The following is a 10,695-nucleotide window of genomic DNA, read 5'->3' as shown; positions in this document are numbered from 1 at the left end:
TTTCAAATCCTAAATGGAGCCAAAAACTCTTTAAGATCAAAACAAACTCCGAAACTTTTATCACTATTGTTATAATTAGATATTGTTTTACAGGAGCAGTCAGTTCGCAGATGTCTGACACCTGCCAAAACCAAACCCACCGCGACGTTACTGATTCAAATTACCTATAAATGTTTTGAATGTATATATTTTAAGCGTTTAATAATATCAGCAATAGTTAAAAATGGCCAAATTTTGTCTAGAAATACGTGCCAGTCGCTTTCTGCTGAATTACACACTGTTAGCTCATGCAAAGTTCTGCCTGTTGACGTGTCGCAGAGTGATGACGTAAACCTCCTGTCAGCTTCACGGACTGCTCAGAAAAATAAAACTCGGAAGTTAAAGGAAGACACATTTTAATGTAGGTGGTGGGAAACTGGGGAAATAAAATTTGGACTTGGAAAGCTGCCTAGTTTAGAGCAACAAAGATACGCGGAGCGCCTCAGTAACATAAAAAAAATACGTTAATCTGACTTGACAACGGTGAAAAGCTATCTAAAGAAAAACGTTTAAAAAACAGCACAACGGAGAGGAACATCAATTGGGAATCGGAATTTTAAAAAGACTTTATTATCTTAGATACACAGAATAGCCTTTAAGATGCGTTCTTGAATGTTTTTAGGATTATTTTCTCAGTTTAATGTAAATACATTGCGATTCTTTCGAAGGTTTCTCACAAAGCAGGTACATCCTCCAGTTCTATTTTTCCATCACCAGAGGGCGATGTTTTCCGTTTTTAGTTTCCTTCAGGTTTTTTTTTTTTTCCTGTATTCTTCTTAAATAGTACCATTTCTACCTTAGCAGTGACACAAAATAAAATTAGACAGGACAGGATAAAACATTAAAGGAGTGTTTTGGATTTATATTAAACCTTCCTAAATCAATGCTTTCCTTAATCACTTTTCATGTATGTTTAGGGTTGGTGTCCTGCTAAAACAGTGAACCTCCACCCTGTCTTCATGTCTTCCACAGCCTCTAACAAGTTTTCTTTCAGGATCGCCATGTATTTGGCTTCTTGGTCGTTTTGATTCTGGTTTTTCACCAATGTTAACAAATTATATGACTTCTAAAAGGCACCTATCTATCACATACAATCATGAAATAACTACAAGTATACACGTGAAGAAAGAGAAAGGAGGAAAAAAGATGTAAAATTTAAGTCAGTCTGCGTTGTAGCAAAACTCTAAAATAGCAACAAAGAGTTACAGAGTAACTTCAAAATATCTAAGAGGAAAGAAAAACATCAAAAACAAATGGAAAGAAGAAAAACAGGTAAGCAGACAGAGTAAAAATGGTTTTATTTTGCTTATTCTTTGCCTGTCTCAGCCTGGTTGTGTTTATACAAACAAATTACTGACCTAAAATCATATCTTACGATCTTCTAACGACTTATAATTGCGAATGTTATTGTCTAAATCTACAGATTCCCTCAGAAAACACAGTAAAGTTTAATTCTCCTCCTCTCCCCCTCAGTGGGCTCTCCAGCACGGAGTTTTCGGGCTGTACTCTTTGTTCTGCTGCTCTCTCAGCTCAGCAGGCAAACACATCTCTGTTCAGTGTGCAGCTGCAGCCGGCAGGCCCCGCTCGTCCTCCTCCTCCTCCCCCTGCTGCTCCAACAGGCCGCGCAGGCGCATTGGCTCTTCTGTGCGCTCTACTGTTTGCATTGTGTCTGAACTGCCGGCGAGCTTTAAAAATATTATACCAACCGCGGCAATGTCGGGCAGGTCGGTCCGAGCTGAGACCCGGAGCAGGGCGAAAGATGACATCAAGAGGGTTATGGCCGCTATTGAGAAAGTACGAAAATGGTAAGAGGAACAAGATAAAAAAGCAGGCTTCGTTATCTAACACGAGAAAGGCTTGCTTGTTGGGGGAGGAGAGGGAAGGAGCGAGACGGAGAGAGGGATGAAATAGAAAGATAAAGGGCAGCTTTTTGAACGGCGTTCTCAGCAGATGTACTTGCGGCTCAGGTGCGACCGGGGCGCTCCAGCGAAGAGCGCCTTTCCCGGCTTTCGCGAGGCTGCTCGCGGGGGAAACACACAACATATAGCCGGTGTTTTTCCGTTGATTTTTAACGGCAAAAAAAGGGTTGAACCCAGAAGCCATTTCGATGTAGTCACATGAAGCCATTGCTGCCCGCTGCCGAGCTGCGAGCGCAGGCGGCGGGCTTTTAGCGGCGAAACGGCCGATAAGTCTGGACGCTGAGACAAATTTTGACGACGGCGCTCTTGAGTCGGAGCACTTTAGTCCGTGTGGAGTTTTAAATTAAGCGCTTTGAGTCGCCCTTTAGGTCTGCCGGAGAATAAGACACGGTGGGGGTTGGGAGAGGGAAGTAGGCTACTGTAGTGCATGGCTGAACACGTAGTGACTCAGTCTTATCTTTTTACACCAGAAAATCACATTCTGTTCTCTTTAAACAGCGCAGAAGCACATGTTTGTTCGGAGGACATGACATTTATGGATGTAGCTGTTCAACTCCGCTCGGTGTCAGAATTTAATCACATTTTTATTTATTCAGGCGGATTAATCAAACGTCCCCGGGTCAAAGGCAGAAGTTTGGTTTTGTTGTAACTTTAGCATTTTTGTTTCACAGAATAAAAGCAACATAAAATATGATGGTGTAATGTAAAATAAATATAAAGACGTTTATATTTTAGGATATTGTTCATTTTTATGTCCTTTTACAGTTTTGTAAAAACTTCTTTTGAATCAGCCATGTAACCTCAGAAGATTGAATAAGTTGGAAATACAAGGATTTTTTTTATTATTATTTACTTTATTAAATTCGGTTTTTATATCAGGTTTTTCTTTAACAATGTTTTCTCATTATCTATTTCTAGTTACATGAATATTAAACCAGAATATTAAGGTTTCTACACTTTTCCCTTACTTTAAAGAAATTTGACTCTAAATATGTAATTTTGCTATAAAGATGAACACTAAAGGGAAACTTTTTTTTTTAGCTGACACTGGTTTAAAAGCTTAGATCGACTAGTTACTCGACCAATATTGGCATGTTGAACTTATTTTTTGATTGAACAGCAGAAGGTTGCTAGAAAAATAAACTATAACCAAATGAAGAAGGTGCTTATAATTTGTTTCTTTCTTTTCCCCCCTCTTCCTTTGTCCCTTTCTTTCTTTCTTTCTTTCTTTCTTTCTTTCTTTCTTTCTTTCTTTCTTTCTTTCTTTCATAAAATTTTTCTTTCTTTTACATTTTTGTGGTAAACCAGTGACATGTTTAATCAAAATTATTCTAAACAGATGAAACCTTCAGAGACGTTTTATTTAATTTTTTTTTAGGTTTACATAAATAGTAACCTGTACATTAGTTATATAGTACCATATATAATAATAAAATAATGCGTGTCCACTGGATTATTGTTTGTGTTGTTGTCTTGACAACTTTTATGCAGATTTTACTTCATGGTAGTGTTGATTCAATTCAGAAAGCACATCCACATAATATAGACATTTATATAATAATATAATTTTTTCCAGTGGTCAATTACTATCATTTTAAAATCTAGATTTACTAATAAGTCACTGAATTAATGTTTAAGGGTTTTAGGTGAGTTACAATGATTAGAATAAGTGTGATTGATATTAAAATATTTTAATAATGACTTAACTGACTTTGTGTGACTAAAATAAAGAAAATCTTTAATACACACTAATAAAAATCTCATTTTGATTTCTAAAAGTAACCTAAATAGCTAAAGTACTTTTTAGCTGTTTCAGATAGCAGCAATAAATGAAAACATTTTGGATTTTTCCACTTAACATGCAATATGTCAGAGAACCTCAGAAAACTCTCAATGCAAAGGTCGAAATATTCACATAAATCACCTTGTTAATAGTTTTATTACTTTTTCTAGTATAAGTTTGTATACTAACTTAGTATAACTTAGTATACTTATACTAGTATAAGTATACTTATACTATAGGGAGTGGTTAGGTTGCCACTTTTCAGAGCATCTTTCCACCAGAGGTCACTTTGAATCGACTTGTTTGTCTGTCCAATCAGGGAGAAGAAATGGGTGACGGTCGGAGACACGTCCCTTCGCATCTACAAGTGGGTCCCGGTGACGGAGCCGAAATCAGACGACGTGAGTTCATGATTATTAGCAGATTGTTCGCTGAAAATGTCACATATAAGCGAAGCGCAGACTGTAGCTCACTGTGTCTCCTGTGGTGCAGAAGAACAAAAATAAGAAGAAGGGTAAGGACGATAAATACGGCTCCGAGGTGACGACTCCGGAGAACAGCTCCTCTCCAGGGATGATGGACATGCATGGTGGGGTTCCTACACTCGTTTTTTTTTGTCTTGTGCTTGTTGGTCGTGTGTTTTCTGACTCTCGGTCTGCCCTGTTCCAGATGACAACAGTAACCAGAGCTCCATCGCCGACTCGTCCCCAGTGAAGCAGGAAAACAGCTGTAGCACCAGCCCCGCCCCGGAGTCCAACGCCGCGTCTCTCCGCGACAACGGCGAGGCCAAGACTGACCAGAGCCCAGACAGCAAGAGAGGTCAGACCGTCACAGACACAATGAATACCAGTATACACCAGTATGTACCAGTATATGCCATCTGCTGTTTTTGTCTTCATCCTCAATTTAAAGCAACCACTTCCCCTTTGATAAAACCACTGCACACCTGTGTTGCCCCGATCCAACCTCCCGGGAATTTAATCGTCGACTTTTATGTCTCACTTTGTGGATCTCAACAAAAACAGACAAATAGTTTCAGCTTGTTAGCCTTATTTAATCTGTCGCTCTAAATAACCAGGTTAAACGGGCAGTACTGTTTTTCCAGGCACATAGTGCCATTTTATTGCGCAATCAAATAACTATGCTAACTTTCAGTTGTTATAAAAATGTTATATATATCAAATATGACTAGGATGTCATCACACCATCACTCTGTTTTTACGCTGGTAAAAACGTTAAAATTTTTAACGTTTTTGCCATGTTCAGTTCCACCAGGTTTTTGCTAATCGCAGCTGGCTAGTCTGAAGGAGCTGAGTGGGCATGTTGTGAGGGAGGCCTGGTCTGTGAGGTGAAATCTTGGAAGTTTAGAATCTGCAGTTCTGATGAGGGGCTTTGTCCTCGAAGGCGGAGCTAGGTCCACCCAGGCGTTTTGCACAGCTAAATGGTTGCTATGGAGATGAAAGGATTTCTCAAACATGCATAAAAGAATCAAAGCAACACTTTAGGTATGTCTTTGATGTGGGAAGAACATAATAATAGCGTTCCATCATGGAACACTAAAAAAAAAAAAAAAAATTACATTATACTACCCCTTTAAGAAAGTCATTTCAAGACTCTGAGAACAAATCTCCTGAAACGTATATACATTTATCATTTCTAAATATATATTCATAGAAAATGGTTGAGCAGTTCTGATTTATGTTTATCATTTTTTGCTTGAGGCGTTCCTCGTTTGGACAATTATTCACTCTAGTTTTGGATGCCGCGAAGCTGGAAGGATTTTTGCTTTTTTAGCTTTAAGACATTTATGATGCATAACCATGGCAACAACTTATTATTGTTTTTGCAACTCAAAAACTAAAATAACACATGAACTCTGACCCCAAATTCCAGAGTATTTGAAAAGGAGACTTTATGGATGCAGAGCAGGACCAAAGAGCAGCAGCAAATGACCAACAACTGATGATGTCATCCTTGAAGTGTAATGGTGCATTCACACCAAACGCGTTTTGTACGTCTGGTATACATTTGAAGGCTACATAGAGGCGCATTGAACGCTCATTGTGACACATTTCGCGCGTCTAGCGCGATTTGAAGCGTCTCATGCTTCAAAGGCGACTTGAAGCATGAGACGCTTCAAATCAGCAACCGATTCGAGGACAAATCCATTGCCGTTGTTTTTCACGATTTTTGGCGCGCCTCCACATAGTCTTTGAATGTAAACCAAATGCTCGAAACGCTAGGTGTAGAGCAAAATGTCAAGCATCTGCATTCAATTTCCACACGTGTCGAACTTGAAGCGTTGGACATGTTTTTGACGCGCATAATGATGCGTTTAGTGTGAACGCACCATTACTGTGAAATATGTTCGCTCCCCTGAAATTGAGCTGTTTTCATGTCATGACAGACGGCAACCGTCTCCAGTCAGAGGCCGCTTCAGATTTGTTGCAAAACTGACTGCTACCAGAAATCCTTTAATTTTCCTTTTAGGGGAAATAAAGTGTAATTGATTTGATTATTTGTTTCAAACAGAAAGCAGCTGGATAAAGGATAAAATAATGTAAAAAGTAGAATAAAAGAATGACATAGAATAAGAACCCGATCCAAAAAAGGGCTGCAGTACAAATTTAAGTGCAAACTTTTGCAGTCTGTGCAAGAAATCTAGCACTGCAGAATGTATTTTTTCCCTTTTTATCAGAGCATCTACATCTCTGCTGTCTTTGTTCAAACTTAATAAACAACGGGGATGGGGGTGGGGGTCGACTTTAATATAATTTCAGCTCTTTGGGTTGTTTGCAGTTACCCCAAAGAACCACTTGGGGTCACTAGAGTGTCGAAAAAGGGGCCATGAAAAGAGCCAAACGCACACTGAAGAGTTCTTGTCTGTATTTGCTGCCTGATGAAGAAGTGAGAGGTTTGCCTGAGATTTTTTATTTATTTTCTACTGTGTTGTGATTTCAGGGAAGAGCATCCCTACATCAGAGACCTCAGAGCGAGCACAAAGTGCCAAGAGAGACAGTCTGTCCTCAGGGGAGAAGGATTCCTCAGACAGCAAAGCCACTCAGGTATGAACACGTCCGCACATCTGTCTGCAAACCTCTCAGAGGAGCAGGAAACAAAGTGTTTAAGTTTTCACATGCTGGTCCGGATCTCTCTTCTACCTGCTTTCTAGGAACAACATGGCTAATAAAGCAAAGGTTCTTTAAGAATAAATCACTGGAAGAATGAGAGATTTTACCTTTTGTTGTTGTGTGACTTGAAAACATGACTTGTTTCATAAAAAGCCTAAAAAACCAGAAACAACATTTTCTGTTTCACTCATGTTTCAGATCACAGTCCTGAACAGTGATTTCCTTCGTCGTCTTCTTCCAGTCGGAAGAAGACGACAGGAAGTAGCCGGAGGAGTCATGTTTGTTAATGAACAGGCTTATTCACGTATGTTATTGATTGGCTTTCCTGAATGGTTACTGAATATTTAAAGACCTCTAGTGTGGACATGCTGCCCTTGAGACATGTGCGTCCCTTTAGAAGTCCATCTGTAACATTCTCACTCAGTCATTAAAGGACCCCTGTGGGGGTTTTGACCTCCAGCAGCTGCTGGTAAATGCTAACTAGAATTAGCTAAAATGCTAATCCTAGCTAGCATTATAACTCATTTTGATTTAAAAACTAAATCTAATAGACTGAATGGAGTGAGTTAAAAAACAAACGGCATTTTCAGTTGTTTTTTTTGTTTGTTTTTTTTTAACTGAAAAAAAAACAGCTGAAAAAAAGCATTGTGATAGCCCACATGATATTGAGAACATTTTAGCTATCATTAGGAGTTTAACTAATTTTAGTTTTTAATGGGTTTTTGTCATAGTGAATGGAGCATAGGTCAACCTGCTACTGGTACTCTACATGCTAGCATTAGTATTTTAGCGAGCTGTTGCATTTTAGCTTACACAATGCTGCTTGCACCCAATTTTATGTCTTCTGCAGTTGACTGCAAATGCTTCTGTAATTTTCACTAGTTTAGTTTCTTTTTATCATATAATTGCACAATTTGATATTTTGAAAATAAATTTGCTTATTGGAAACACGGCAATTTTGAAAAACACTTTTTTTTTAATAAAATGATTTGACACTAGTATTACGTGATTTTATTTATTTTTTATTATCAAATTTGGCCTATTTTGCAAAATTCCAATGGAAACACTCTTTTTGCATCACACAAGTCACGTGATCAGCAGCCGGAAGAAGACGACAGGAAGTAGCCGGAGGAGTCATGTTTGTTAATGAACAGGCTTATTCACGTGTGTTTTTGATTGCCTTTCCTGTTTAATGGAAGCACTGCAATTGCAAAGTAGTTTTTTGACATTAGAGTTTTGCACACAATGATAATGGAAACACAGCTAGTCACTGGTCGGGGCAGAACAAGGTGAAAACTGCCTGCCTGATCCTATCTTCTTGGTGCATCTTTGCTTATTAGATGTAATCATGCTTTGTATTTTTTATTTTGTTTGTTTGTTTCTTGCTTACAGGATCTACAGGAGGAGACCCCGCCCAGCAAGAAAAGCAAACTGGAGTCCTCATCTCAGGACTTTGAGGAGAGCTAAATGTTTTGGGCTGAGTCATTCTCTCCTTCACCTTCCTGTCTCCCTTCCTCTGTACCTCCTCCCATTAACTCTAGATGATTTAGGGCTAATGGACACACCGGCTCTCCTCTTAGATTGTTTTTTTTTTAATTTTTTTTATTTCCCCTCCCTGCTCTTCAAAACCAAGGGGAGAACGGACGTCTCTCTTCCTTATCGCTGTTTCCCACTTCCCTTTTCGCCACCTTTACCCAAACACTCCCCCCTGCCACCGAGGGAGGATGGATATTACCTCTTGTTCAGTGGTTCCCCCTCCGTGCTTCCTTCCAGTCCTCCACATTTTGTTTTGCCAAGAGAAGCGCCAGACCCAAGCTTCGGGACAGCGCCGGCAGCTCAGCCCAGCCACCACCAGACCAGAACACAAACCCCGACCCGCTTCTGTGACTTAAAGAGCTCTGAGATTAGGACGAGGCCGATCGCAGACGCTGCTCTGAGATCACTCTTTTGTTTCACTGCTAACGGTTTAGCTCAGGATAAGTCAAGGGGCTAACCTGGTCTCAGATCAGTGGCTGTGGCAGCCCCCATCCCCCCACCAACCCCGAAGGCCACGTCTCGCTTTCAATCCTCCCGATTCGCCTCCTGCTAGACTAATGTTCTCTTTTGTTTAGGGAATGTTTAGTTATATCTTTCTTTTTTTTTCTCCCTCAGGAGGGTCAATGCACTGTTATGGTATGTCACAATCGATCACAGATAGATTTGCTGCTGTAGTGGATGTCTTTTATCTCTATCCATGAAAAGTTCTCCATGTTTGTGTTTTTATTTTTCTCCTAAAGTGAATTAGCTCGTGGTTCGTAGAGGAAGAGGGCAACGGTACACGCCGAGACGGACTATTGGATAAGTAGTGAGGACAGACATGGTTAGAGCGCGTCCCGGAGGTGTGTGCCTTGAGTTGTTACGACTAATACAAGTTTTAGTTCAAGCTGGTTTGGACTTACGTTTTGGTGCCATGCTTTGTTTCGGTTTGTTTTGTTTTTGTTTTTGCCTTATAACTGTCACTAATTAGTTTTTCCAATTATTTATATTTAACTCCTCCTGATAGGATGTTTTCTCTGAGGAAAAAGATTTGGGAGATATTTGCTTCCTTGCTGCGAGTAAAAAAAAAACATAATGTAATTTAGAGCGACACCAAGTCGGCTGTACGTAAATCCAGGCAGTTATTTGAGCAGCAAGGTAGCATTACGTGTTAGCATCCGCCCGCTCGCTTTCCTCCCAGCAAGGAAGTAAACGCGTACTACTCCTATAAAACGCATCACAATTAGGTTTTAACACTACCCAGAAGTTGATCATGTTCATTCCTTTAAGCACCTGCAAAACTCATCCATCAGAACTTCCGGTTTCTTTCCATATCACCGTCGACTCGCATCTAATCGTCTCATTTCCCTGTACTGGTTACGTGTCACTACCCGTCTATGACCTACACATGCTGGTGCCGTTCGCCACTAAAGGTCCAGTCTCTCTCTCTCTGTTTTTTTTTTTTGTTTTTTTTTTTTTGTTCAAAGATTTGGTTCTAATCCTCCTTCAAGGTGCTGTCTGTCGGCTGAATCCATACACACGTGGCATAGTGCCCCCTGACTGTGTGCTAATTAGTGCAATTTACTTGAACTTTAAAGTACGGATTCAGACCTACGACCTCTAATGTAAAAAAAGAAAGAAAAAAAAAAACCTCACTCATGTTAAGATTTCTTTCATTAATCAATCCTGAATGAATTTAGATAACTGAATCACTGCAAACCGTGACAGGACGGGGCTACGATGCATTTTACAACCCAGAATCAGATTTTCAGCAAATCAGCATTCACACGGATGGAGAGGAAGGAGTTTTAAAACAGTGTCTCGGTTCAGAGGGTGGATTAGCATATACCTCATTCCCAGTCCAGCAGAGCTGGAACTTTAAAAATGCTATTGTATTGACATTAACAGTTATAAACAGCATTACATATACACTCAGTTTAAGAAAAACAAATTCTCACTTATGTTGTAGCGTTCACTTGATTGAGCCAATTGATTTATAGTTTGCTCATAACTGTGTGTAAAAACAAAAATGAGAAAAAAAAGAGCTGTGAGATGAAAAAAAATCTTTTTTTTCTTGGGACCATTTTTTTCTTTAGATCGTGTACAGATTTATGGTTTGGTTTGACTTATTTATTCCATCAGTAGTGCTTGGTTTTGTTTTTATCATGTCCAATGGTTTTGTTTTCTTAATAAAAGTCATACAAATGCTTTGTCTGTGTCAGTCTGTTCGAAACTTTTGAAAAGTCCTCCATTTCTAGAACAAATTTGGGATTTTACTTTTTAGCTAAATGTCACATTTTATCTACAT

At 39.4% G+C, this 10,695-nt stretch overlaps 1 protein-coding gene across 1 annotated transcript; it reads left to right on the top strand.

Annotated features, from left to right (window-relative positions):
- Nucleotides 1–1,394: 1,394 nt before the first annotated feature.
- Nucleotides 1,395–10,597, top strand: bcl7a (BAF chromatin remodeling complex subunit BCL7A). The gene is made up of 6 exons (XM_007570858.2): nt 1,395–1,844; nt 4,061–4,142; nt 4,234–4,330; nt 4,411–4,560; nt 6,703–6,806; nt 8,265–10,597. Exons 1-6 carry the CDS (start codon nt 1,753–1,755, stop codon nt 8,337–8,339), a joined length of 600 nt encoding a protein of 199 aa, XP_007570920.1. The 5' UTR covers nt 1,395–1,752; the 3' UTR covers nt 8,340–10,597.
- The last annotated feature ends 98 nt before the right edge of the window (nt 10,598–10,695 follow it).

The sequence above is a fragment of the Poecilia formosa genome, unplaced genomic scaffold, assembly GCF_000485575.1.
Source record: "Poecilia formosa unplaced genomic scaffold, Poecilia_formosa-5.1.2 Scaffold269, whole genome shotgun sequence".
Taxonomy (NCBI): Eukaryota; Metazoa; Chordata; class Actinopteri; order Cyprinodontiformes; family Poeciliidae; genus Poecilia; species Poecilia formosa.
The sequence above is the reverse complement of the archived record's forward strand: the minus strand, read 5'-3'. Positions and strand labels throughout refer to the sequence as shown.

What these genes read in the sequence shown, in the direction of transcription:
- bcl7a (XM_007570858.2), top strand. Translation starts at nt 1,753, where the DNA reads ATGTCGGGCAGGTCGGTCCGAGCTGAGACCCGGAGCAGGGCGAAAGAT. An exon ending in AGGGATGATGGACATGCATG is followed by an intron (nt 4,331 to 4,410) that starts GTGGGGTTCCTA and finishes GCCCTGTTCCAG; the next exon opens with ATGACAACAGTAACCAGAGC. An exon ending in GAGCCCAGACAGCAAGAGAG is followed by an intron (nt 4,561 to 6,702) that starts GTCAGACCGTCA and finishes TTGTGATTTCAG; the next exon opens with GGAAGAGCATCCCTACATCA.